The following is a 27,987-nucleotide window of genomic DNA, read 5'->3' as shown; positions in this document are numbered from 1 at the left end:
ACTCCAGTGGCCTCGCTCCTCATTCACCAGCAGCAGCGGGCGCGGTGCCGAGAGCCGCCCAACGTGGGGCGGGGCAGCTGCTGGCTCCTATGTCCTCGCGGGCTCAGACACGAGGTTCCGTCTGTTTGTTCCAAGGCCCAGCACCCCCAAGAAGAGAGGCCCTTTCAGCCGAAGCTTACATCATTCACGGTTCCCCGGGAGCGGGGCCTTCCTGGCTGTAAACGTTCCACTGACGGACCCACAGCCACAGCCCCTGAGGTGGGCATCCCTGCCATTCCCTGTCCCAGGGCTGAGACGGGGCCCAGAGAGGGTGCCCTGTGCGAGGTCGCCCGAACAGTAAGGGGGGCTGGCAAGCGAAGCCCAGCTGTCGGCTCCAAGCCTCTGCTGGTACCACTGTCAGGAGAACCACAAAAGGCTTTGAAAGACCGAAATGAGGACGGGATCTCCGGAGGAGCCGGGCTCTGCTGCCACCTCCCTCCCAGGGCACGGCTTCCGGGCTCTCCCTCCGTCTCTGAGCCACTTTCCAACCGGGTGCGTTCTACACCAACAGTGCCATCCACAGACTCGCAAAGGAAGTCTGCCTGGTGGGGCCCCTCCCGGCCTCCCGGCCGGCTCGGCACCAGGCATCGGCCAGTCCCAGGGTCCCCGTCACCCGACGTGTGCGGGAACTTGAATTCTCCTGTGAGCGGGCTGTAACCTCTGACGAGTCCCTCATTAATCAGTGAGTCACATAAACGCTGACACACGCTCACTTTATATCTGTACCAAGGACATGACTGTACCTTAAGAAAATTATCCTTCAACACCACAACTGCCTGTGAGGTGCCAGGTATGAACCAACTGCTGGGAGCACGAAACACCCCACCCGGCCCTGCTCTCAGGGAGCTCACACCGTGGGTGGTGGGGGACAGGCATATATCATAAACCGGCGTCAAAGCAGGCGCGTGGAAACAGCCCGGAAAGACGCCTATCCGGACTAACCAGGTCTCAGGTGCTTCTAGACGTCACTGACGGATTCCATAAAAGTGGGAGGCAAAGGAACTAGACGCAGATGCTAATGGCTCCGGGGCTGCCTCCCGGCTGTGAGTGCGAAGGCTGTACACAGCTTCTCACGTCAGTTTGGAAAGGCGCTACCGTGCGCACCTGCATCGTGGGGCTCACACAGAAACACCTGCGGGATGGTTTTTGTTTCCAATTCTAACCTTAACGCACCTGGGAACACGTGAGCCGGCGGATTTCCGGGACGTGAGTGCAGAAAGCGCTGTGCTCCTGTAACAGGGCTGGAAGTGAGGCTGAAACACCTGACCCTTGTACATCCACGCCCTACAAGTTCATACAGTGAAGTTAACTGAAAAACACAGCAAGACTCGTTTCACAATACATTTAGGAAGCGTGGGGTTGGGGGGACACCCTCGGGCGGGCCCCATAATCCCAAGAGACTGGTCACAGCCAAAGAGAGGTGAGGAACGCGCACCGGACACTATGCTGGGCCCTCCCGGAGCCCCGGGCGGGGGAAGAGGCCCGGCAGGCAGGGCGGCAAAGACGGACAGAGGGACCCAGGGGCAGCCTGGTTGCAGGGGCCTCGTCCACACGCCTAGGGGCCTGGACCGTCTCCCAGAAGCAATTGGGAAAGTGGTCGGGGGGCTCTGAAGCAGGTGATGGATACTTCAGATCTATGTTCTCGAAACATGGCTCAGTTCCAACGTGGGGGAACTGACAGCCTGGTGCCCCAGGGACCGGACGCCCCGAGGAGGCTGCAGCTGGGGCTCAGGGGGAAAGGGAGGGTCTGAGACCCACTCAGGAGGCAGAAGCACTGAGATCTGGGAAGGTGGCAACGCCAGTTCCGGTGGGAACAGGGGACTGAAGATCGAGAGAGGTGGGGGTGGGTGCGGGGGGTGTCGGGGGGTGAGTCACTGCTCTGACCACAACGAAGCCCCGAGCAGAGAGTGGGCGGAGCAGGAGCGAGACCGTCGCGCAGAGAGGCTTGCTGCACGCTGGGCCCTGGCAGAGTCGGGCCCTCGCTCGATCCCTGGCTCCCTGCGCTGATATAAACCTTCCCCAAGAGATAAGCGTATCTCACCGTGATCACACTGCACGAACAACACGGTTTACACGGAACACCCGCTGCTGGCTGGGAGTGTGGGACTTGGGCACGTGTTAGGCAGAGGTGCCTGCGTGACCCGCGCTCAGTAAACCCCGAGTTTCACAATTCCCTGTGGAGGGATTCAGGGTGTGCTGTGGGACTCCACAGGGAGGGACTCCGGGCAGCTCATGCCCGGTTTCCTCGTGACTTCACCCCGTGCGTCGTTTCCCTTTACGTCCTTCCACAGCAGTAAGCCTTAGCCCTGAGTCTGACGACGTGCCGTGTCCTGCAAGTTCTCCTAAGTCACCGAACCTGGGGGTGGGCCCTGAGCACCCGACCCAGAACACAGTAACTTTTCAAGTAAACAAACTGTGTGAGTTCAAGTCATCTGGCCGAAAAAGTTCCAAACTGAGTGTACGCTGACTATCCTGGACCAGCAGTTCCAAACCTTTTTAAGGTAGAATTCTAATATGTACAAAGCTTCTAAGTGAGGCTGGTTAGTATCTATTCATCTATCCCACTAACCAGTGAGATCCATTAAGCACAAAGGCAGGCCTCCCGTTCACAGTGGCCTCCCAATACCTGCTCCCACGCTTGTACCAGTGGGATGCGTTCAATAATTTGTAAACAGAATGAAAGAATTGAGCTTCATTTGTATGAAATTTACTTACTATGACACCGGCCAACGAGAACAACAAAGCTAGTTTGAGGAACCAAAAAGCCCCTATACTTGCAGAGAGGAGGACCCTACAGACGGCAGAAACCTCGCGACGACACAGCCTCCACACGGTTCAGGTCAGAGAGCAGCACAATCCCAGAAGTGCCCCCTTCCTCTTACCGACTTGTTGTCTGGAAGCAGGAGTGTAAGCCGACCAGGAAAGGGTTGCTGGATGCCTGCTCGAACACGTGCTTCTCTGTCTGTACCCAGTCAATGTCCTGAAATAGAAGCCAGGGAGTGTGAACACTTCACGGGCATATCCTGGAGAAGGGGAGGCAAGAGAGGAATGTCAGCTCTGCTGGAGGGGAGACCATGCAGAGAGGAAAAGAAAACGCCCGCTGAGAAATTCTCCCCACCACCATCGCCACCCCACCACTGTCACCCACTACCATCCGTCACCTTCACCTCCATCATCTCCACCACCATCAGCATCTCCACCACCATCAGCATCGTTACCTGTCATCTATCACCGTTCACATTTCTCACCGTTTCTACCACCATCACCAAAGCCACCATCACCCGCTGTGCACTGGCCTCGGGGCTACAGGCTCTCCCGCACTGCCCCGTGTGCTGCCCGTGGCAGCCTTGGAAAGTCTGTATTATCATCTCCGCTTAAGACAGGAGGAAACAGAGAGTGGAGGTTTCTCCAACACCCCACACCCACCTCCCAAGCACCAGCTCCCACGGCAGGCCTATCTCCCGCCCAATCCACCCTGGAACTTGGGGAAAACTCAGCTTGAGAGTCTCAGCTTTGGTTCCATTACAACCCCAGAAAGCAGAGTCGGACGAGAGTCCCCGAATTCCCCGGGTTAGACCTCTTGTCTCAGGGGTTGGGAAGCGAGAGGGAACGGGATGTGTCCACGGTAGCCTGCCTTCCCCTGAAGGTTTCTGGAAAAACGAGCAGACTCTCAGTGAGCATCCCTTTGGTGGCCAAAGACCGTCTGGGTTCCTCGTCCTGGGGCTGGGTCCTGACCCCTCTGCCCCTCGCTCCCGGGGACGCCCTGGCCGGCATGGCTCTGTCTGACCAGCCCCACCTCCCCCAGCTCCACTCGCTCGTGCAATGGCCACCTGGTGTCGGCACTCAGCGTCTCATGTGCAGAGCCGGCCTCAAACAGAGCCCTTGACTGTCCCTGCGTCTGTTCTCGCAGGCACCGGGCCACCCGGGTGCTCAGGAAGGAAACGCCGTTGGGTGGGTGATGCCTCCGCCCCCACGCCCCCGGGTCCACCCGCCTCCCGCCTGCCGGACTCCCCACGCTAGTTTAACAAAACGCCACAGACCTCGAGACTCAAATCCTCCAAACTGTATCCTCTCGCTGCTCTGAGGCAGAAGCCTCTGGGCTCAGGGTGTGGGCAGGGCCCCGCGGAGGGTCCTTCCTGCACCTCCAGGGGACTCTGGCCCTTCTCCGCCTCTGTCTTCACAGTGACTTCTCTGTGTGTGTTTTCCTTCCTTCCTGTCTCAAATCTTTCCCTGCCCTTCTCTAAAGGGACACTCGTCACTGGATTTAGGGCCCCCAGCTGATCCAGCATGACCGCTGCACGATCTGTGATTACACCTCCCCAAATAAGGTCCTGTTCCCAGGTTCCTGGGATTGGGACGGGGGCCACGGGACGGCAGCGCCTCTCACAAACGCACAGTTGGCCCGCGCACCACATCCTAGGGTCTCGCTCCCGAGACCACCTCCGAGTCCGAGCTCCAGTCCCCGCCACGTGCGAAGATGCCGAGAGCGACCACAGCAGTAACTCTCTGGAGGCCTCTCCTCTCAGCGTTCTAGAAACCGGCCCTCACACACCATCAACCCTCCAGCCGGCCGCAGGCTGGGAAGGGGCTTGGAATCCCCTTGCGGGGCTGCAACCGGCAGTGAAGACGCCGGCCGGACCCCGCACTTCCCGGGGCCTCCGCTGCCTCAGCTGTGAGGCACGGATGTCCCAACTCACTTGTGAGCTCAGCACCCAGGGCTGAGGGGCCAGCTGGGCGCCGTGAGCACTGCACAAACGCACTTGCTGGGAGGACAGGTCGGGACTCGGCGCAGCCCCGCTCTGCCCTCTGAACTGCGAGCCTGGGCCGGGGAGCCCGCCCGTGGCCCCTGCTCCACGGGCGCCAAGCGGCCTCACGGGTCAGCAGCGGCTGCACCGGAACAGAGTGTCTGCTCCCCGTGAAGCCCGTTCTCTGCTTCTTAGGGACGTCACCCCCGTTCAGGGGTCAAAGAAACAGGTCAAAAGTACGTCAAGCCAAGAAGCCCATGAAAAGGAGCTCAACACGTTGTCACTATGGGAACGCCAATCAAAGCCACTTCATACCCACCAGGACAGCAATGGTCAAAAAACAGCAAATAGCAAAAGCGTCGGCAAGAACGCGCAGAAATTGGGAACCTCACGCGTTGCTCTTGGGAATGTAAAATGGCACAGCTGCCGTGAAAAACAGTTCCTCAAAAAGGTAAACATAGAACGACCCTATGACCCAGCAGTTCGCCTCCTGGGTAAACACCCAGGACGAGTGGAAATAGGGACTCGACAAATAACCGCACGGAGCCGTTCACGGCAGCGCGACTCAGGCAGCGACGCAGAGACAAGCCCAGGGCCCGTCAGCGGGTGAACAGAGAGGCCCGAGGGGGTGGATCCGTAAAACGCAACGTGGCCGAGGCCCAAAAAGGAAGGAAGGACGCGCAGACACCCGCTACCACGTGGATGGACCTTGAGAACACGACGCTCCGTGAGAGAGGCCGGACGCAGAAGGTCCCATAACGCACGGTTCCACTTACACAGAGCGTCCAGAACAGGCAAATCCAAGGAGACAGTGGCGGCCGTAGGGGCCGGGGAGGGGGCCGGGGGGCACTGCTCACGGGGACGGGGCGGGGTGCTGGCGAGGGTGGCCCGACACCGTGAATGCGCTGAACGCCACTGAACTGCGCGCTTGAAAGCGGTCAGCTGGCAAACTCGGTTACGTGCGCTGACTTCCATCCGAAGGAGCGAGCAGGCGGGCCCTCACCTCGTCGTCGTGGACCAGCTCCTTCTTCACCACCTTCATGGCGTAGACCTGATCGTTCTTCTTCAGCCGTACCAGCAGGACCTTGGCATAGCTCCCGCGTCCGATGACCCTGAGCAGGTCGAAGTCCTGCAGCCCGAGCCCCTGAGATATTTTGATCCCGTCCATCCCATCGATGACCGGCTTGAGGTCCTGAGGGAGGGAGGACAAAACGGGAGGAAGCGGAAAGGAGACTCGTGCGCGACGGGGGAAGACGTGGCGTCCGCGCCCCGGAGCCCAGAGCCCCATCCTGCTCATAAGTCCTGACTCTCTGTCCCAAAGGCCGCCGCCTCCGCGCCACCCAGGAGCGATCCCCAAGAGCTTCTGGTGGAAGGGGCCGGAAATCCGAGAGCCGTCATCAGCCACCGGTGGGCCCTCTGCAAGCAAGGAAGGATGCTCGGGGCCAGCCCCGCCTGGACAGGCCGAGCAGGTGGCCGCAGGCTCACACACCCAGGGGCCATCGGTGCAGCGGCCGGAAGGCCACCTGGCCCTCCCTGGGGGGTTGCAAAGCATAACTTGCTAATGTCTGGAAAGACCTTCCAAAGCAAGTACCACTAGAAACTATATACGATGAAAGAGAAAGGCAACGTGATTAAGGGCACCAGCTCCCCTCCTGAGAATTATCTCTGGCAAGGATTCTCTGGTGGAGGGAGTTAGGTAACTAAGTGTTCCTGACTCACTCCAGACACAGAACACCAGGGAGAAAGACCTAGACGTCCAGGCGGGGACCCTGACCTTGGGAAAGGTGTGGCCCCTCAGGCCTTGCTGTTCCCTGAGGTCCTGTTGCTGTTCCCTGAGGTCCTGTGCTGTTCCCTGAGGTCCTGTGCTGTTCCCTGAGGTCCTGTTGCTGTTCCCTGAGGTCCTGTGCTGTTCCCTGAGGTCCTGTGCTGTTCCCTGAGGTCCTGTTGCTGTTCCCTGAGGTCCTGTGCTCAAAGCCCAAGGGCATTGAGCTCCAGCTGGAAATGCCCTTGCTCAGAACCACAACTGCCTGAGCCTCATCTATCACCCAGAGCCCAGCTGTGATGCTGTGATTTGTAACACCAAGTTCCTCTCTGTTCTAGGGCCCCATTCCTGGCACACAGCTCCTAAAACCTGGGGGGATTTCCTAAGTGCTGGGAGCCAGCAAGGTGTGTTTTGTTATGTTAATGAGGCAACTACAGGGAAGCCTCTAGGTCACCTGAGGATGCAGCTGGCTGCCAGGGGAACCGACTCAGGGATCAGAAGGTCAGTCCCATCCCCTGACCTCCCAGGAGGGGAGAGGGGCTACAGCTCGACTCCAGCGCCAACGGCCAATGATTTCATCATCACACCTGCGTAATGAAGCCTCCGTAAAACTCCCAAAAGGAGAGGTTTGGGGAGCTTCTGGGTTGGTGACGTGGAGATCTGGGAGTGGCCCTCGCTCAGAGACCGTGGAAGCCCTCGCCCCTTCCCCACACCTTGCCCTGTGAGCCTCCTGCAGATGGCTGCTCCCGAGTTACAACCCTTTAAAAGAACCCGGTGATCTGGTGAGTAAAATGTTTCTCTGAGCCCCGTGGGCCGTTCTCACAAATTAATTGAACCTGAGGAGGGGGTCGTGGGACCCTCCAATCTGTAGCCAGTCGCTCAGAAGCACTTGCAACTGGCATCTAAAGTGGGAGGAGGGGTCCGTCTCGTGGGACTGAGCCCCCGACCTGGGGGATCTGTTCCCCGGTCGATGGTGCCAGAGCCGGGTTACGCTGTAGGACACTCGGCGTCTGCTGAGAATTGCAGAGCTGCTGGGGAGTGTGGAAAGCACACACAGAAAATAAAGGCAGGCTTTTATGCAAATAAACTTTGACTAAAACTGCAGCCCTGGACCCGCTGTGCTGTCTGGGTGGAGAGCACGTGGGAAGGCCTCACCCGCAGCAGAAGACGGTGCCAGGATTGGGCCCCCAAGAACCTTTGGGGCAGCAGCCTCTGGGGCTTCGTAACAGATGTGCCCCTGGTGAGACCCAGCTGCGGAGGCGGCAGGGCCTGTTCCCGGAGCTGTCATCTCCCCCTCCTCGCCACCCCGCCTTCACTGCCACCCGACAGGCCGACTCCCCGACCCTGGACACCCCATCCCCCCAAACCAGAGGGCCCGTGAGAGCTGCCTGTGGGCGCCAACGTCCCTGCCACACAAGGCACTGAGTCTCAGAGACGGGGACTCCCGCCACGGGGGAGGGGGACGGCCGCAGAAAATGTAAGAACCTGGGTGCTGGAGTGGGCGTGACAGCCAGGTCAGAGTGAGCCCACGCCCCAGAGGCCAGCCTTCCCGCTTTCTCTCAAAGCACAAGAACACGGGGTTTCCTTTGTGGAGGTCACGGTGCCCCTTGTGGCCCACCGTGATGGCCTGAGCCACCGGTACTGATGTGGAAACGGCCACGCCGGCAGTCAGTGCCGTGGAAAGCTTCCCGTGCGCCGGGCATGGTGCTAAGCGTTTACACAATGCTCTCAGTTTACCCTCACGGAAAGGCGCAATCATTATCCACACTTGACAGAAGAGGATCCTGAGGTCAGAGGGGTCCCCTGACCCGGGCTCAGACCAGGCCTGCAGCTTGGGCTCACACAGACTCAGCCAGTGACCCCTCACGCCCAGTTCTGCGTCGGTGAAAGAGTACGTACAATGAGCACCATATGCTCACCTCAGATTCAGCAACGGCTCACGTGCTGCCACGTTCACTTGCTCTCTGCCCATTCGGCTGTACAGAGAGCACCTCTGTGCTACATGTCTGGAAGACCTCCCAGACCTCCGCCCTGGAAGCCTCAGTGTGCGCGAGCCCCGATGCCGCAAGGCCGTGCTCCCCCCAGCCCTCCTCGTTCACATTCGAGTTTCCACGACTGCCCCAGAAATGAGCTAAAGCACCTGCAAACAGGACGCTGGAAATACCGACGAGCCGTCTGCACTCACCTCAGGTTCATCTTCAATGTTATCATGTTTCCGGGTTGAAGAAATATAAGCAACTAGTGAAGAGAGGAAGAAGAAAGCGGTGTTACAGGCGTCGTCGGGGACGCGGCCCGAGACCCCCACGGCCCTTGCCCCTCTGTGGAGACACAGTGGCCCAGGCCAGGCCGCCAGGCCAGCCAGTGCTCAGGGTGAAGGCCTGGCAGCCACTCTGACTCAACTAGAGACTTAAGAAAATGCAGCTTCCTGGGCCCCACCCAGACCTGCTGACTCTGAACCTCTGGGGCTGGGAACCTGCCTCTGTGACAAGTTTCCCTAGTGATTCTTCTGAAGTGACGGATCGTAAGATTCTGGTGTCTAGCCTTCCGGTCTTTGTTCTCATGGTACGCAGATGGCTGGCTGGTGGACGGGTACTTGTTACGGGTCTCCTTTACATGAGGTGCTGTGCTAAGGGTTTCATGCTCCGTGGCCTCCTGTCATCCCAGGGGATGGAACTCATTTATCAAACGAGGGCTAGGGCCCTTGCACACCCTTGTAACGGTGCACAGAACTGCAGAAGCTCAGAGCTGGGCCATCAGTCCAACAGGTATTCAGAGTCACTCTCTGAATGCTTCTTAGCATTAAAAAAAGTCTCTCCCCAACCAAAAAAAAAAGAGAGAAAGAAAGAAAGAAAAAAAATCCACTAAAACTCTAGAACTACACAGTAGCCTGCCGTGCGCACTGCAGGCCTTTCCACAGACATGGGTATCCATGGTGGCCGCTGCGCTACGTGCCTCTTAGAACGTCCGAAGTCGGCACAGAGGGCAACCCCGCCCCGGGCTCCCCAGGCAGCAGCACACAGAGGCGTGGGCGCCCCGGGAAGGCCGCCCCGCCCACTTCTGACCGGACGAGGGGGCCCTGAGAGCCCTCCCCAGTCCCGCAGCGAGCACGGGACATGCTCCCAGGTACTGGCCCCTGGTGAGAGGAGAGGATCTAAAAGGGTGCCCCGGGGGAAGGGGAGGCGGGCGGGTGTTCCCGGGGGGCGGGGCGAGCAGCCCCTACTTCCATCCGTCTCCTCAGAAGGAAGGTCCACGTCGTCACTCTTGTCGTCCACTGCAGGCTCCTGGGAAGGCATGACAGAATCCTGCAGAGAGACGGCAACACAGTGACCCGGCGGGCGCCACGACGGAGCTTCCGGAGACTTGTAAGTCACCTGTTATGTAACACACACTGTAACACACGTATCACTCAACTGTTACATCATCGCACTGAACACGGGAGGACGAGCACTGAAGCCACCTGTGAGTCCACAGGCCGAGGTGACCGCTCAGCCCCTCGGGCCGCGAGCTTCCCGGCAGGTGCTTTAAAAGCGCGTGTATTTACACAGTGACGCTGACTCCTCTCTCCCGCCCCCAGCCCCCATCACGCGTGGCTGCAGTCAGGCCCCAGCTCCGGGTTCCACGGCTGACGTCACAATCGAGGAGGCTCCCTAGGTGGACCCTGCGGCCCCCGAGAGTGCCGGGGGCTCCCAGGGCTCAGGAAGAGGGCCCGACCCGGGCCGCGGACCTGGGCCGTCACCCTGCAGCCCACGGGAGCCCCCTCCTCTCTCGCGCGGGTGGCAGGGACGATGTCAGGCCCCGCCTGGACAGAAGCAGGCCGAGGGCCCCTGGGGCAGTGTGGACACCCGCGCAGGCTGTGCCGGCCCCCACTCACCATATGCCTGTCGCAGCTCAGCGGGACGAGGACGTGGCAGCGCTTATGGACCAGCAGTTTGCAGTTGATGCACCTGTAGCCCTGCCTGGCGAGGCCCCATATCCTTTCACTGCACTGGCCACAGTACGCTCTCTGCACGGGACGAGAACAGCCGCTGTCAGCCGGGCCCGGTGCCCCCGGGGGCCCCGCCGCGCCGCGGACATGCTGCACCGTCACGACGCGCAGCTGGGGCGGGAGGTGGCCCCGTCGCCTCATCCAACCGGCACCAGGCCCCCGCCCAGGCTCGGCAGCTCCGTCCCAAGGTTGGGGGAACCGAGGGCCCCAAGGAGGGCACTGGGGCTCTGCTCCTTGTGAGGGAAAAGGGGAGGCCCCGGCAGGCAGGGGTGAGGAGACCCCTCCACGGGCAGCGCCCCCCCTGCTCGCAGGGCCTGGAGTGGGAGTCGTAGCTCCTACCAGGCTGCGCTCAGAACAGCCGAGGGGCCCCCTGTGGGTGGAGGGACCCAGGTGAGAAGCGGGTGGGAGAGCCGGCTGCCTGACCCTCGTCCAAACACCCACCTACACGACGACCACAGAAGCGACCCTGCCTGGTGTCAGGACGTGTCAGGATTCTGAGCTGCTCTGGGGCTCCATGCAATTATCTTGGCATTTTTCTCAGCGTTTTAAAAGATTTTAAATGGTCAATTTTTATTCTTCTTGGTTCTAAACACCTGAAATTCATGATCATTTTTGGCTTGTTTGGAGAAGTTTTTGGAATGTCACAAAGTGCGTGGAGGTGAGCGTGTGCAGAAGTCTGGTCACCCGCCCACCACTCGGCGTCCAAAGTCATCTTCGCAGTTCCGTGGTGTCTGCACGTCGACAGGTTCCCCACTTAGTTTTTTTCCAGCCATAACTTGTTTTCGCGTTTTACCCTCTTTTGCCTTTTTTTTTTTTTAACAAATTTCTTTCTTTTGAGAGAGTCTCAAATTACTCCTGGAGAACAGAAAGGATACACGGTACCAGCCGCGCAATGCAGCTCATTTAGGAAACAGAGCGAACCCTCACGAGGTGCGGGCCTGAGGCGCAGGACGGGCTGCTGGCGGCCAGCGGGCACCGAGAAGCCGGTCTCCCACCAGGAAGGAGCCCCCTCCCCATACACAGAGCGCATACGTCTCAGTCACGGCCACGTGGTCAGCACCTGGGACAGTGCCCGGCACACAGTGGGTGCCCAATAAAGGTTTGCTGAAGACAAGTCCACACGCGTGCGCCCGCGCGCCCCCCTGCTTTCAACTTCGGTAACAGGAAAGAGAAGGATGTACCCAAGTCCCCCACGTTGCCGGAACCATCCCTCCCACGAGGAGGCCAACACGGGCTGTGGGACTCCCTCTGGGAACGGCCTGAGATGCGGCAGCAAGGGCCAGACAGGGGGCTGGACAGAGCGCCACCCCCCAGGCCTCCGACTCGGGCCAATCCAGTTTAACGCCAGCCTTGGCACCTCTGCCCGAGGAGGGTGAGCGCTGGTGAGTAAACTCGGGGTTCAGGGAAGGGGCGGCATCTCTGAGGACCGCTCACCGTTCATGGAACCATTACAAAAATCCACGTCCTTTTATACCATGTGCTAAATGTGTTTTGCTTTCTCCAGAACACCATCGAACAATGCCTGCATCACGTTAGGGGCAAACCCACAGCCACCTGGTATCTTCGCGAATTAACCAAGATCCCTCTTCCTACAGAGCCACCCTCGCCAGGGTCCAGGCCAGGACAACGGGGGATCAAGGGCAGCTGAGTTTGCCGGGTTCCAGCACCCGTCAGTCGCATCGAGGCCACGTGCAGGCATCCCCCCAGGAGGGGCAGCCACAATGTTGCCAAAGGCTCTTTATTTCAAAACTAGATTTGAATTATCAACGTTTCAAGAAACGCGCCACTAAATATTAAAACTTAGGGGCTTCCCTGGCGGCCCCGTGGTTGACTTGGCGCTCTCGCTGCCACGGCCCGGGTTCAATCCCTGGTCGGGGAACTAAGACCCCGCGAGCTGCGGCCAAAAAACCCAATAATGATAATAAATAAAACTTAACACCCAAGCTTCACGGCTCAGAAAGATCACGTGACTTAGTAGACTAATGGCTGCGAGTATTTTAAGCCCCTTACACGCTGCCGAGGCGGCTCCTCGCTCAGGCTTCAGTCACCGGCGTCCGGGGCTGCTTTCACACGGCAACAGCAATGGCCGAGTCAGGGCCCGGCTGTCGTGACAGAGGCTGCACGGCCCACAAAGCCTGAAATACCTGCTCGCTGCCTCAGCCCTGTTCCAGCTGCTCAGACCAACGGCCCCGGGGCTGAGGGCCTCAGGGCCTCCCGTTGTGGGCTGGACGCTGCCCCTGCGCCCCCATGAGTCCCCATCGGAGCCTTCCCCTCTGCTCGAGAAGCTCAGTTGTGTCCAGTGCAGAGACAGCTCCAGGCAGGGAGCTCGGGCCAGTGAGGCCGACAGCCCTTGCCTCCGTCCCCGGGTCACCAGTGAGGCCGACAGCCCTTGCCTCCGTCCCCGGGTCACCAGTGAGGCCGACAGCCCTTGCCTCCATCCCTGGGTCACCAGTGAAGCCGACAGCCCTTGCCTCCGTCCCCGGGTCACCAGTGAGGCCGACAGCCCTTGCCTCCATCCCCGGGTCACCAGTGAAGCCGACAGCCCTTGCCTCCGTCCCCGGGTCACCAGTGAGGCCGACAGCCCTTGCCTCCATCCCTGGGTCACCAGCAAAGGAGGGCAGTGGCCTCCTTTATGCGCTTGTCCCTGGGAATCTGGCTGAGCCCGCAGAGCCAGGCGTGGAGCTCCTGAGACACGCGGGGTGGCCTCGCGGCCCCGTAATGAACACTGGTGGATGGTGCGGCCTCAGACGTGCAGCCCAAGGACCCTGGTGGGAACTGTGCCTGGTGACAAACGGCGACACGCCCGCCTCCCCATCTGTGAATGGCGGGGCTGGTTAAGAGTTGTCGGGGGTCTCGGGGTCGGCTCCCTCCTCGGCCTGGTGTCTGTGAAAAGCCGCTTGGCGCTCGGGGAGAGCGGGTGGGGACGGGGCTGGAGTGGGTACCGCCCCCCCGCCGCTGAGTTCCCCTCCTCCTTGAGGAGAAGCCTTTGCCCACAGAGCTTGGGGAGGGTGCGGCAGGAGGAGTGCCAGGCTCTTCACCCTGCCATCAGAGAAATGGGTTTTCCTCGGAGAACCTGCAGGGAGGTAGCGGCCAGGCCCCTCCGGCGGCCTTGCCGGGTGGGTGGGTTTCGTCCTGGGCCCGTGAGTCAATTTGTCATGAAGGGAAGCAGTTCTCTGATGTCCTGAAGGGTGGCCCATCCCGTCCGCCTGAGACCCTCTCTGGCAGAACCAAGCCGGTGCCCAGATGCACAGGAAGAGAAGCCACCGGCCACAAGCTGGCTGGTCGTCCGTTTTTTAAATAAACACGGGAGGGTGGGCAGTGGGGGCCTCGCGTCACGGGGCTGGACGTTCCCATTTCTCCAGGCTTCACCCGGTCCGTCTGGGTGGTTCACTGCAAAGTCTCACGTCCACACCCGTCGGCCAGGCCCATCACTCCCGCACCCCAGCCCTCTGCCAGCACTCGGCGACGCCCGACCTCCCCACAGCATCGATGTCCCGAGGACCCCGTGCCCTCCCAACGTTGCCAAGGCTCCCGGGGCCCTTCTCATTCCCGACAGACACGCCGCGTCCCTTCTTTACACCCAACATGGCGCCCAGGGCTCCCCCGCTGCCTCTTCCCCAGTCATCCATTACAGTAAACGATAACCCACTGTGTCGTGTGCGCCTCCCGTGTGCCAGGTGCGGGCACAACCTTCAGGGCAGAGTGCCGTGCCCGGCGGGAGGTGGCACACACGGGGCTGTGAGGGGCACGGAGGGGGCGCGCCACATGGGGGGGGCGGGGGGGCAGAGCGCTCAGCGCGTGCGGGGGTCCCCAGGTCAGCGGGCGCTCGGCTGCTGTACTGGACTCCGTGGTGTCCCCCCAGACTCAGGTCCACCCAGAACCTTAGGTGGAAAAGTATCTTTGTAGGTGCAGTTAGTTAAGCTAAAATGAGGTCAGACTGGGTCCTAATCGTGACGGGCGTCCTTGGGGAGCAGAGACAGAGAGCAGGCGGCAGAGGCTGGAGGGCTGAGCTCCCAGCCCAGGAGCTCCGAGGACCGCCAGCAACCCCAGAAGCTACACAGGAAGAAGGACCCTCCTAGAGCGGCGGGAGGCGAGCGGCCCCGCCCCACCTTGGCTTGCGCTCCAGACGGCGAGAGAATGGACGGCGAAGCATCCAGTTTGTGGTGCTTTGTGCCGGCAGCCCTGGGGCGCGTGGTCGCCGGCCATGGGGACACCTGCAGGTGCCTCCCCACCCACCTGCCAGCGGGACGGCTACACAGCCTCGCGAGCCCCATGGTTTCCGCAGGACACAGGGCAGCACGAGGAGCAACACCAGATGCTCGGCTAAAGCGCCTTCGGAGCGGGCCGGGGGCTGGAGGGCTGTCTCGGGCTCTGGGCTTCGCAGGACACCCCTGGGACCAACGGGGACACTGTGGGGTAACACACGCATCCCGGTAACGGGACAAATCTGCGTCCCTTCTGAATGCACGCAGGCAGGCGGGACCACGGAGCCACAGCGCCTGGACAGGGGATCCCGTAACAGGGACACACAGGCCGAGTTCATCAGAAAGGCCCGAGCTGGCACTGAGCTGGCACCTTCCCGGGCTCAGGGAGCCTCGTAAAGGGCTCGTTGTCATCCAGGGGCAGCGGCTGTGGAAGCGGCTCGAGGCCTCGCCTGTGCGCAGGGCAGAGCCCGGCACCTCCTCTGGCGGGGGGGAGTGGGGGCATCTCGGCGGCCTCGACAGCAACTCACCCTGTTAAAGCGCTTGGCTTGGAAGAGGTGGCCGTTGGCGCGGTACAGCTTCCGCCATCTTCTGGCTCCACGGCGGTAGATGGATTCTGGAAAGAAGAGCAGAAAGGGGTAAAGAAACAGCCTAGTGGCCCACAAGCCCAGCTCCGCCACGTGCGGTGCGGTGCGGTGGGGACAGGCCACCCGCCGAGCTGACACGCCTGCGTCCCCACAGCCACTCCTCACACGATCCCGGGGTCGACCTCCCCTCGATGCCCCTGGATATGCCGCGAGAGCTGCCCTCCGCGGAGGGTCAGGCTGTGAAGACATCGGGGCCCGTGTGGCCTCCCACGTGTTTCCTTTCCACCCCCTTCCCTCCGGGCGTGAAAACCAGGCCCCTCTCCACACAGGGACAGGCTCCGACGGGCCGAGGGCCCCCTGGACGTGCACGCCCAACCGTCCTCAGAGGGACCCTGGCCGCCGGGGAGTCCACGGTCAGCCCGAGACGGGCGTCCGTCCAGCCAGCACCATCCCGCCCCCTCCGTCCCGGGCTCCCGTTTGAAGAGCAAATCTAGGGACAGAAGTAAAGCCAAACCAACCGGACACTAATGTTGAATTGAAAGTTACCCAAACCGTCGCTTTCACAACCTGCATTCGATAATTCAAACTCCTGAGGAAGGAGGCCGCTCGTTAAAAACGCGGAGCTGAACGTATAACCAGAACCGCTGGTTTTATTCTTCCTCAAAAACGTTTCCAACTTTGCTCCTTCAAAACACTTTGAAAGTATGTGAAAACAAAATACTCAGGACACAACGGGAAGCTTTGTGCCTTTACAAAGCTCTGTAGTGAAGGCGACTTTCATGAGAAGTCAGGGAAGTGCCAGGAATATACTGACGTGGAAACCGTAACAGAATGTTTTTAAAACAAGCAAATTACAGCTCTGGCTGGAACCTGCCGAAACCAGGTCACAGTGACTGCAGAACCGGCTTCTCTCCCGTTACATGGGAGACGAAGTGGGAAACTGAGAAGCCGACACCCAGACAGAACAGGGCCGGCCAGAGGGAGCGTCCTCACCCCCCAGCCCATCCGCCCTGGGCTCCGAGGGGTCCCTGGTGACGCCCCAGGACCCCTGCCCGGGTGACAGGGTGCGGCCCTCCCGGCCTGATTTGGGGGAAGCCTGGCCCCCGGCAGGTTCCCGCTAACGTCCCCGCGTGTGGCGCACACACCCCCCGGCTGTCCCCGCAGACGGAGGCATGAGGCACCGAGTGACACAGACACACAGAGGGAGCCGGGCTCTCAGCCGGGGACGCGGTGGCACGGACACCCTTCAAATCTGAGCAAAGCCACCCGAAAGGAGAGATCAAGGACGTCCTAGCAGAGGCCAAGGGCGCCAGGGAGCCCCCAGCAGGCCGGAAAGCTCAGCGAGGGGACAGGATGGAGCCCTGCTGACCCCTGGGCACGGAGCAGGACTGAAGGAAGGCGGGCGATGTCCCGCCGTCCACAGAGAGAAGCCTGGAGCCCTGCTGCTACGTGCCCTCCCAGATCACACGTGGAAGCCCTACCCCCAGCCCCCATGTGACTGTATTTGGAGGTGGGGCCCCTAAGGAAGCAATGGAGGTTAGTGGTCAGAGCGTAGGGCCCCTGACGGGATTAGCATCCTCGCAAGAAGAGGAGACACTCGAGCTCGGTCTCCAGGGCGGGAGGACACCGGGGAGGCGGCGAGCGAGCCAAGTGTCCTCACCAGGCACCGACCCTGTTGGCACCTGGGCCTCAGCCGTCCAGCCTCCAGACCCTGGGAAGTGAGCTCCTGTGGTCTCCGCCCCCATCCAGGTATCGCGAGGGCAGCCCACGCAGACCGGACGCCTGCCTCACTCCACACAAAGCTGCGGCCTCAAAAGATAAGGACCAACCACGAGAGGCAAAGCGACAAAAAAGCACCGGCCCAAAGAGGAGAGGAACACACCTGAGTACTGTGAGGGGAGGAGGCCGCCCGAGAGGCAGACAAACCGTCTCCATCATCAGCCGCACCAAGAGACAGGTTAACGATTCGGGATGCCGGAGGTGCTTCCACAGATCGGCGAGGAAAGAGCAGCAGAAGCGTCAACGAAAGACAAGCCTCCGCAACGGCAAATACCGTCAAGGACCACAGCAATCGGAAGTCGCCTGTCCTCCGAGACACGGGCGAAACCGGGGCCAAAACTGACTGTCGAGAGGACGCGTGCTTCCCCGGGACCCAGCAATTGCACTGCTCCGAGACCAAGGCCCGAGGGACCTCACACGTGGGCTCGCAGCCGGCAAAGGGTGTTTGCGGACGCCCAGGCCCATCGGCAAGAGGACAAGTGACCTGCGGGCGTGGCCGTTCAGGAGGACCCGTCGGCCGTAACCTGACTTGAGCTGTGCTCAGCAGCCCAGACGCATCTTCCAAAATCAAACCAAATAAGAAATCAATATGAAGCGACGTACTGACGTCCATAAAGCGGGCTCTGTGAAATGACGCCCTTGTTACCAAACTAAAAAATAAGCAAAACGGACAGTGTGTCGTTTCAGGATGCGCAGGTGTGAGATGAAATCCTTCTGGCCAGTGGAAGACCAGAAGCAGTGGGTCTGCGCTGGGTGGGTCGGCTGCTAAGGGCACGCGTGTCCGCTCCGTTGTGTTTTATAACACGCGTGAGTCCCATGCTCTTGAAGTGCCTCGAGTGCTGCAGTGAACGATGTACGATCAGAACTGTAGGAACACAGAGGGAGGGGCCCGAGGCAGCAACGACGACATGCTTATAAACTAGCTTCAGATTTTAATAGAAACACAGAGCTCTGAGTCTGCACAGAAAGGCCCCGGCCGCTGCATGCGACCCCGCCGCAGGGGCCCACATCCACGCCCCCACCGGCTCGCACCCTGACCAGCGGGGAGCAGCGCCTGTGGACGTGCGCTTCACACCCACGGCAGAGCACCGACCGGCAGGGCTGCCTCAGAGAGCCACGGCGCTGACGTGACACGGCTCCCAGGCCACAGAAGTTGCAGATGTGCAAGTTAAGGGAGGGGAACTGGGAGTAAAGTGGTGAGCAGGCAGGAGGGGGCCACATCCTCTAGGCCCCTCCCGACGACCAGCCCTCCTGGGGGAAGGGTCAGTGCATGTCCTGCGCACACAGGACCGCCGTGCAACGTCGGGCAGAGGTGTGACCGTGCTGTTGTCTTTAACTAGAGACCGAGCATGGTTTCCGGAGATGCCTCTTGGCAAGGAGGGGAATGTGGTGGTTAATTTCATGTGTTAGCTGCGTTGGGCCACGGTGCCCAGATCTGTGGTCAAACATTATTCTGGATGTTTCTGTGCGGGTGTTTCTGGATGAAATGAACGTTTAAACCAATGAGGGTGGGCCTCGTCCGATCAGGCGAAGGCCTGAAGAGACCCCAAGGCTGACGTCCCCCAGCGAGAGGAAGTCCTGCAGCAGATGGACTTCGGACCTGAACTACGGCAGTGGCTCTTCCTGCACCCAGCCTGCAGCCTCCGTGACATGTGAACGAATCCCTCACAGTGAACACTCTCTCTACACACACGTCCTGTTTATTCTCGTCTGGAGAACTGACTCACATGAACTCTCAGGTGGACTTTCCATCACTCCCCACCCCAGGCAGAGACAGGAAGGTGCCGTCAGAGACCCTGGCAGTGCACAGCCCGGCTCCACACCCTGGCCTCACTTCCGGCAGAGGCGGGGGAGCCCCTGTGGTCTCCAATCCACACCCATGTTGCCACCTGGAAAGCAGTGCCCAGGTGACTCACAAGGAACCACAAGGGACAGCAGGGCATCCTGCATTTAAAAAAATATATATTTTTTTAAACAGAGTTTTTGTTCTGAAGTGATTTCAGATGTACAGAAAGTTGCAAAGACAGTTCAGAGAGCTCCTGTGTAACCTGCCTGCAGTCTCCCCTCGGTTAGCATTGCTCCGACACAGTGTGAAAAAGAAAAGGACACACGTTCTCAGGGAACACGCATGTGCAGAGCGCATCCCGGGGCGGGCGCTCTGGGGATGACCCGTCCCACCGCCCGCTGCACCCACCGCGGGCCCTGAGTGTCCACCTTCCCATTCGGCTGATCTCAGTGGTAAACGGTCCGGAAGCTCAGCCGGGTGGGCTGGCAAGGCCTCCATGGGAAGCGGGCCCTGGGGGGCGGCTCCGGCTGACCCCGCAGCTGCTCCACCCGGAATCCTGGTGGGTCAGGAGGCTCGACTTCGGAGTCAGAGTTGCTCGAAGTCAGAGCCTGCGGGGCACCTTGAGGTGTCCGGTCGCCTCCACGGCGCCTGTGCTCTGGACGGACATAGAGCGGGAACGACAGTGGGCCCTCGTGGCCCCGTCTGCTCAGCCGCTCCTATACCTGCTCAGCCTGAACGACACCCTCAAAGCAGCTCTCCGCTTGCCTTTGGAATTCTATAATTAGGACGGCTGCGGGGAACTTTAATGAGCTCAGTTTCTATGGCAACGGAGCATCTTGAGGGCTCTGACAAGGCGAAGAAAATACACTTTAAAAAAGGAGCTTAGAGCAACAGACCTTGAAACAAACCAGGCAGCCCCCAGATTTTGGGGGGAGCATGGGGTGCTCCGAATTTTCAGGGCAGATCACGATGCTACTGGAAGCCTCTCTGACTGTTTGCTGGACACGGACCCACCGCCCAGGTGACCAGCCCAGCACAACCCCCGGACAGCCCTAGAGCACCTCGAAACTGTGGCGGGAGCGCTCCGGCGACGGGGCATGTGGGTCAGCCGAGAGCCTTCCTGGTGGTTCCGGGTTGGTGACCAGCCCGAGGCAAGGCCAGGGAGCTGGTGAGGGGCCCTCGTCCCTCAGGCTGGGGGTGGGGTCCTCAGCAGAGCGCGCGCTGCTGCCCCCAGGCCCAGCTCCCTCCGGGCGAGTGGCGTCCCCTGGGGCCCATGCTCAGGAGGGCGGGGCCCGTGTCCAGCGTGCAGCGCACTCACTCAGGCCCCCGTCCTCACCAACCACACATCCCACCAGGAGGCTCCTACTGCAGGCTGCACGTGACCATCTAGAAGCAGGAGTCTGGGGTTTACATGGGACGCTGGCCTGGCCATGGGCCACGTATCTGGTGCTGCTGAGACGCCTGGTGGCCGCACAGGCTGGGGGTCCTGAGGGACGGTGGCCAGTGTGGACAAACGGTCCCAGGAAGCCCACGGAGCCACACAGCTCGCCTGCATTTCCCAGTGGCTGGTGTCACCCGACCGTGGACGCGGCAGCCCACTGCTACGCACACCAGATGGTCGCTGTGTCTCAGGAGGGACCGGGCACTGTCCCCAGAGCCGTGTCCTCCTGTGGCTCTGCGGGTCATGCTGGGGGCGGAGCAGCAGTGAGCAGGATACAGCAGTGCCGGTGGGGTCGCCCCCTCCAGGGCCCTTTCCCTCGTGGCTTCCTGCCTCTCACTCTGATGTGTCCCAGCAGAAGACGCAACTTAAAATCCGCTGCTCTGAGAGGTGGTTCACCGCTGAGAGGCTACAGTGCAGACCTGGGAAGGGTCTCAGAGCCACCCTGGCAGGAAGCCAGCCACGTGGGCACAGCGGTAGTTTGGTCCTCTCAGCGGCCCAGCTCCCACAGAAGCCCGCCTTCCGCACACGGTCCCGACGTGGCCCCCAAGCCTTGGCATTGCTGGCGCGGAGCTGACCATCTGGGTCTAAAGCAATCCAAGAAGGGTGACCCCAGGGATGTCATGGGTCCAGGGCCGTCACGTGACTGAAACCACCCAATCAGGCTGCAGAGAGGGGCTTCCCTCTGAGGCCAGGTTGCCCCTCCCTGGGCAATGGAGCAGGGACACAGGGCCCGGGCGTGGCTGGCTGTGTGGACGAGGTGGGGCCAGCCCCAGCGTATGGCCACGGGAAGACAGAGTGACCAGGGCCAGGCTTGCCACCCCACACTGCCGCCTCTGGACACGTGCTGTGGGGATGTCTCTTGGGGGGACAGACCATCAGCTGTGGCCACAGCTACCTGGAGCACGTGCCAGCGCCGTGGCCTGGCAGCACCGGTGGGGCCTCCCGCGGAGAGGAAGCTGGGGACCGGGGCCAGCATGCGGTTCGTTTCCCTGAGCCTCATACACGGCAGGGAGAAGAGGCGCGAGGGTCCCCCCAGTGTGACGCGCTGTGTGCAAAGCGGCGGGGCAGACACACGTCCCGAGGCTCGGCGACACCTGCAGGAGCCCACCTGCCGGACACCTTCCCTGGTGGCCAAGATGGACATCTGAGCTGTGCCCGTGAGGACACAGCGGCTGAAGGTCAGGACGCTAGGCGCCGTGGACAGGAGAGTGGCCACGGGCGCCATGGAGCAGCCGCCGGGGGTGGGGAGGGGAAAGGGGCGCCTCCCTCGAGGAGCGGCTGACGGACGCACCCTGACCCAGCGCTGGAGCCCCGAGTGGCGGATTCACTCCCACAAAGGCTCCGAGGGACGGGGGGGCCGGCACGTGCGAGAGATCCAGCGAAGGACCAGGTTCCTGATTTTTGTAAAGAGAAACGCTTACGAAAAGAAAGGTCTTCTGCTCCCCAGGACAGGAGCTGTGAGGACCGGAAGGCGTCCTCCGTGTACATCAGGGGCCCGGCCAGCACCCAACACCGGTGTTCAGGGCGACCAAGCCATCCAGACAGACCCAAGGGCCCATTCCTGTTGGCTCGAGCTGCTGTCACAGGGCCCCAGACGCCCCATTAAAGAACAGACCTTGACGAGGCACAGGGGGCGCAAGGCCAGGGCCACACCCTAGGGGTTCCCAGAAAGGGCAGGCCTCCCAGGGCTCCTCAGAGCTGTCCCTTTGTCACCAAACACCATCAGTTGAGAAACCCAATCCTAAGAGGTGCTTTGAGAGGGAGGGGGGATATTATAACAGTTCAACGTTCTCACAGTTTTTATCACAAAGATACAAATTTGTCCTGAAATGAGTTGAGTTTTGATGAAATGTCTGACCAATGTTTTCAGAAAGATTCTCTGGAAAAACGTACACCAACTTGCAAGCGATCTGTTGCAGATGAGTTCCGCCGAACCACCTCCCTTCCGTGCAAGCGTCCTCCTTTACGGACTCACTTCTTATAAACAGCACGAGTCCTGGAGCTGCTCAGAGCCCACCTGTGCTGCAGGGGCCCGCGTTCCCCCCAGACCCGCTGCACCTGCGGCCCGGAGCACAGGGCCAGGCCGACGGGAGAAGACCTCGGGCCGGGAACACGGGCACCCCGAGTGTGCCGGGGGAAACGATGGGAGGGGACTGAGGACAGAGCCCCTCCAAAGACAGCCAGTGGTGGCTGGACCACAACAAGGATGGGCCGGCATCACGGCCAGACGTGCGGGTCAGAATGGGAGACAAGGCTGGTTCCTGGGAGGCCAAGCGGAGAGCGAGGCCTGGCGCTCGTGGGATCCAACTGCAGATGAAAACTGGGGTTCAGGGCAGCCAAGACAAGCCCGCCCTAGGGGCCGCCTGGGTCCTCCCGGGACCCACAGATGGGCGGCAGCAGAGTCTGCGGGCTGGAGGCCCGGGTTCTGGCGACGGCCTCGGCCAGCTTACTCGGCAGAGGGGCTCCCGGGGTCTCTTCTCCTGCGGCACAAGCACCCCTCCCCACGACCCCAGCGCCACATACACCTGGGGTCGGGGCCTCCACACAGGAATTTGGGGGGCACGCTTGGTCCAAAACAATCTGCTCCTGGCCCCCCCAGATTCGTGCCCCTCTCACACGCAAAACACACCCACTCCATCAACAGCCCCGAAGCCTTCACTCCTGCAGCAACACTGACGTCCAAAGTCTCACTGAAACATCATCTAAACCTGGCAGGGGGGATGACACTCAAGGCGCCCCCGGCCTGGACCTGGGGAAGTTGTGTGTTTCCAAGATGCAATGTTGGGGGACTTCCCTGGTGGTCCAGTGGTTAAGACTCGGGGCTCTCACTGCCGAGGGTGCAGGTTCAATCCCTGGTCGGGGAACTAAGACCCTGCAAGCCACATGGAGTGGCCAGAAAACAAAAAACAAAACCAAAACCAAAATGCAATGTTGGGACAGGCACAGGATGGTCAGTCCCACTCCAAAAGGAGAAAGAGAAAAGGAGCACAAGCAACAGGTCCCCAGCAAGCCCCAGACTTGGCCAGACAAATTCGCCAGATCTTTAAGGTTTCATGTTCTGCCCCCCAGCCTCACTGGAGTGGCGGGGTGACCCCCCACTACGAGGCTCTCTCAAAGTCCCAGAGGAAAGGGGAGTGTGGAGAAATGAACCAAAAATCCAGGCTGCCCTTCAAGGCATTTGCTGAGTCCTACGCCGCACGAATCCAGGGCAAAAGGCCAAGAAATCAAGCAGAAAGAGCCGCTAAAAGGTTAAAAAAAAAAAAAACAAAAGCTCGGTGGAGATTTCTGGCTGACTCACAGCGCTGGGGAGACAAAAGCTGGAGATTGGGGTCCTGGTGACCCCCCAGACTTTTCCAGCTGCAATTACTAAAAGATATTAAAGGAAAATGAGAAACAGACCAGCCTCAACAGAATCAAGGTGACTCACCCACACTCCATCTGCTGGGATAAAGTCAAATCCTTTCAAGAGGAAAATAACCTCACTCAGAGCTCCTACACTTTTTCAAACACAGTATCTGATATTCAGTAAAAAGTTACCAGGAAGGTCAAGAAATAGGAGCATTTGACCAAACAGTCAATAAAAATGGCCTCCCAGGAGATTCCGATATTCTACGTATATTGAAAAAGGTAAAATGAGAGAATTTCACCTGTGAACTGGGTCTATGAAAAAAGGAATCACATTCTAAAAACCCAAGCATTTTAGAAATTCTCAAAGTGAAAATACAATGATTGAAATGAATAATTCAGGAGACAGATTTAAGAGCAGGTTAGACAAAATAAGACATAGTAGCAGGAAAGATCCAGATTGCAACACAGTGGGGGGAAAACCGGGACGGAAGAAAGTGCAGGAAAGAGGAAGAGGGCATATGGGACACGGTGAAAAGACATGGATGTGGCGCCTGGGGGACAAAGGGAGAGGGGACGGGCACCATCTGAAAGGACACAGCTGATATATCACAGCAGAAACAAAAGACACTGTGCCGCAGATCCCCAAACTCTACAAACCTCAGGATGAATTCACTATTCCCCCTCTTCTGCAAGGCTGCTAACACAGAAGAACAAAGACCATTTTAAGGCAGCCAAAGAGGAAAGAGAAGCAACCAGGGAGTAACGGGGGAACAGGCGAGTCTCCAACAGAAACGGCTGAGGCCAGATGATGCACCAGACGTGCTGAAAGAGCAACGCTGCCCACCTGGGCTCCACACCCAGAGAAAGTGGCCTCAGAAACGAAGGCAACAGAAAGATGTTTGCACAGAAACAAAAACCAATTAGTTGTCAGCAAATCTCTGCTAGAAGAAATACTAAAGGGAGTTTTTCGGGAAGGAAGATGGTCTCGGACGTAAGCACATGCTGCAGGAAGAAATGTGTGCATCCGAAGGGGAGTCTGAACGCACGCTATTTCCAACAACGCTAACAATGATTGTGGAGTTTAAAATAGAAGTAAAATGTACACACATGACAACAATAGCATAAAAATTGATAAGGGGATAATAAGACTAAAGCGTTGTAAGGTTCTTGCCTTACCCAGAAATAGCAAAAATAGTAACAAGGTGCATTCCAACAATGTTTCTTAAAATTCCTAAGGTAGCCAGAATATTTTTTATTTTATTATATTATTATTTTTTAAAAATAATTTATTATTTATTTTGGCTGCGTTGGGTCTTTGTTGCTGCACGGGCTTTCTCTAGTTGTGGCGAGCGGGGGCTACTCTTCATGGCTGTGTGCGGGCTTCTTGTTGCAGTGGCTTCTCTTGCTGTAGAGCACAGGCTCTAGGCGCACGGGCTTCAGTAGTTGTGGCTCACAGGCTCTAGAGCGCAGGCTCAGTAGTTGTGGTGCACGGGCTTAGTTGCTCCGAGGCATGTGGGATCTTCCCAGACCAGGGCTTGAACCCGTGTCCCCTGCATTGGCAGGTGGATTCTTAACCACTGCGCCACCAAGGAAGTCCCTATTATTTTTTAAAATATTTATTTGTTTATTTTATTTTTGGCTGTGTCGGGTCTTAGTTGCGCACACAGGCTCCTGGTTGCAGCGTGCAGGCTTCTCTCTAGTTGTGGCACGCAGGCTCCAAAGCGTGTGGGCTCTGTAGTTGTGGCACGTGGCCTCTCTAGTTGTGGGCTGCATGCTCAGTAGTTGCGGCATGCAGGCTTAGTTGCCCCACGGCATGTGGGATCTTAGTTCCCCAACCAGGGCTCGAACCCGTGTCCCCTGCATTGGAAGGCGGAGTCTTAACCACTGGACCACCAGGGAAGTCCCGCTAGAATTTTTTTTTTTTTGGCTGCATTGGGTCTTCGCTGCTGCATGTGGGCTTTCTCTAGTTTTGGCGAGCAGGGGCTACCCTTTGTTGTGGTGTGTGGGCTTCTCATTGTCGTGGCTTCTCTTGTTGCAGAGCACGGGCTCTAGGTGCACGGGCTTCAGTAGCTGCAGCACAGAGCCTCAGTAGTTGTGGCTCACAGGCTCTTGAGCGCAGGCTCAGGAGTTGTGACACACGGGCTTAGTTACTCCGCAGCATGTGGGATCTTCCTGGACCAGGGATCGAACCTGTGTCCCCTGTATTGGCAGGTGGATTCTTAACCACTGTGCCACCAGGGAAGTCCCTAGAATATTTTTTTAAGTATATTTTTTAAAAGTATTACTTAACAAAGCTAATAAAAAGCGGGGTGGGGTGATAAAAAAAGTAACACTTGATTAAACCAAAAGAAGGCAGGCAAGGAAGGCCAAAAGAAAGAACACATAGGTCAGTTACAAAATTAATAGTAAGATGATTGATTTAAACTGTAACTTATCAGTATGACATTAAATGTAAATGAACTAAATGCTTCAGTAAAAGACATGGATTTCACACTAGGTCAAAAACAACAACTAACTTCTGCTTATAAGAGCTGTTTCCAAAATATGATACAGAAAAGTTGAGTATAAAGATGGAAAAAATATACCACATAAACACTAAGATCCCCCCGCTCCCCCCCAGCACACACACGCATAGTTATACTGATGTCAGACAAAGGAGACATAAATGCTAATAATATTTTTTATCTAAAAGAGCAACATTTCATGATGATAAAAGTGTCAATTCAAAAGGAAGATAGAATGATCCTAAATCTGTACGCACATAATATAGCACAAAATACATGAAGGAAAACCAAAAGAAGTCAAATTTCCAATAATTTAATACCTATAGATATTAAAGATATTTTAAAGGATAATAAAGATATGTACTATGTCAATAAGTATGATTTAGACTTTAAAATACCCTTAAAAACACAACTTACTAAAGGTGACAAAAGAAGAAATACAAAATCTGAATAGTTAATTTGTATTTTAAAAATTAAACGTAGAATTTAAAATGTTCCCACGAGGAAAACTCCAGGCTCGTGGAGCTTTGCTATAAATTCTTCTAAATAATTAATTTAGAAATAACATCAGTCTTAATGTAAATCTTCCCAAGAATTAAAAAAAAAGCTCAGGGACTTCCCTGGTGGTCCAGTAGTTAAGAATCTGCCTTCCAATGCGTGGGGCCCAGGTTTGATCGTGGTCGGGGAACTAGATCCACATGCACGGCACAACTAAGAGTTCGCATGCTGCAACGAAGAGCCCGTGAGCTGCAACTAAGACCTGGCACAGCCAAAATAAATTAAATAAGATACATAAATATTTTTTTAAAAGCTCAATTAATTTTTTAAGGCCAATATACCTCCATGTTTAACTCTGACAACATTACAAAAAAAGAAAATTATAGGTCAATTTCTCTTGTAAACATAGTTTGCAAAAATACCAAACAAATATTTGCAAACTGAATCCAGCAAAATATAGAAAGGATAACACATTATAGCCAAACAGGGTGAACTAAGTGAATGCAAGGTTGGTTTAACATTCAAAGCCAAATAATGTAATTCACTTTATTAACAGAATAAAAGAGAAAAGTATGTCAACAGATGAAAAAAAAATCCATCTGGTAAAATTCTATGTTATTCAGGATAAAACCCTCAACTAGGAATAAAATAGAACCTCCTTAATTTGATGATGGGAATGTACAAGAGAAAGAAAAGTCACTCAGCAGACAACATCCTTAATGGTAAAATTTTGAAAACTTTCCACTGAAATCTAGAACGACAGGATGCCTGTCGTCAGCATTTCTGTTCCATAATGTTTTGGACACAGGCTCAATGTTTTGGAAAGATAAACAGTGCCAGTGCCACAAGGCAACAGCTGAAGGTTTGGAAATAGAAATAAAACTCACTGGCGAAACGGTAGTGTATATAGGAAACCCAAAGGGACCTGCAGATAAAATACTAGGATTTTTAAAAAATTTATTAATTAAATAATTTATTTATTTATGGCTGCGTTGGGTTCGTTGATTCGCCATTGTCACAAAATACACCACGGAGATAAATTTTAAAAGCTGTTTTTCATATTTAGTATGACTACTTTATTTTTTTAATTTATTTTATTTTATTTATTTTTGGCTGCGTTGGGTCTTCGTTGCTGCACACGGGCTTTCTCTAGTTGCGGTGAGCGGGGCATACTCTTCGTTGCAGTGCGCGGGGGCTTCTCATTGCGGTGGCTTCTCTTGTTGCGGAGCACGGGCTCTAGGCACGCAGGCTTCAGTAGTTGTGGCATGTGGGCTCAGGAGTTGTGGCTCACAGGCTCTAGAGCACAGGCTC

General features: G+C 57.7%; 1 protein-coding gene across 1 annotated transcript in view; it reads right to left on the bottom strand.

The window, feature by feature from the left end:
• PRKCZ (protein kinase C zeta) overlaps positions 1 to 27,987 on the bottom strand; it is a 96,982-nt gene that overhangs the window by 16,892 nt on the left and 52,103 nt on the right. The window contains exons 5-10 of the mRNA XM_079915329.1: positions 15,264 to 15,349; positions 10,418 to 10,549; positions 9,767 to 9,848; positions 8,732 to 8,784; positions 5,788 to 5,976; positions 2,922 to 3,019 (exon numbers count right to left, since the gene is read on the bottom strand). Coding sequence (XP_079771455.1) covers positions 2,922 to 3,019; positions 5,788 to 5,976; positions 8,732 to 8,784; positions 9,767 to 9,848; positions 10,418 to 10,549; positions 15,264 to 15,349 — 640 coding nt within the window. The remainder of the gene's footprint in view (positions 1 to 2,921; positions 3,020 to 5,787; positions 5,977 to 8,731; positions 8,785 to 9,766; positions 9,849 to 10,417; positions 10,550 to 15,263; positions 15,350 to 27,987) is intronic.

The sequence above is a fragment of the Stenella coeruleoalba genome (genome assembly GCF_951394435.1).
Source record: "Stenella coeruleoalba genome assembly, chromosome: 1".
Classification (NCBI taxonomy): Eukaryota; Metazoa; Chordata; class Mammalia; order Artiodactyla; family Delphinidae; genus Stenella; species Stenella coeruleoalba.
This window is presented reverse-complemented; position numbering and strand designations above follow the sequence as displayed.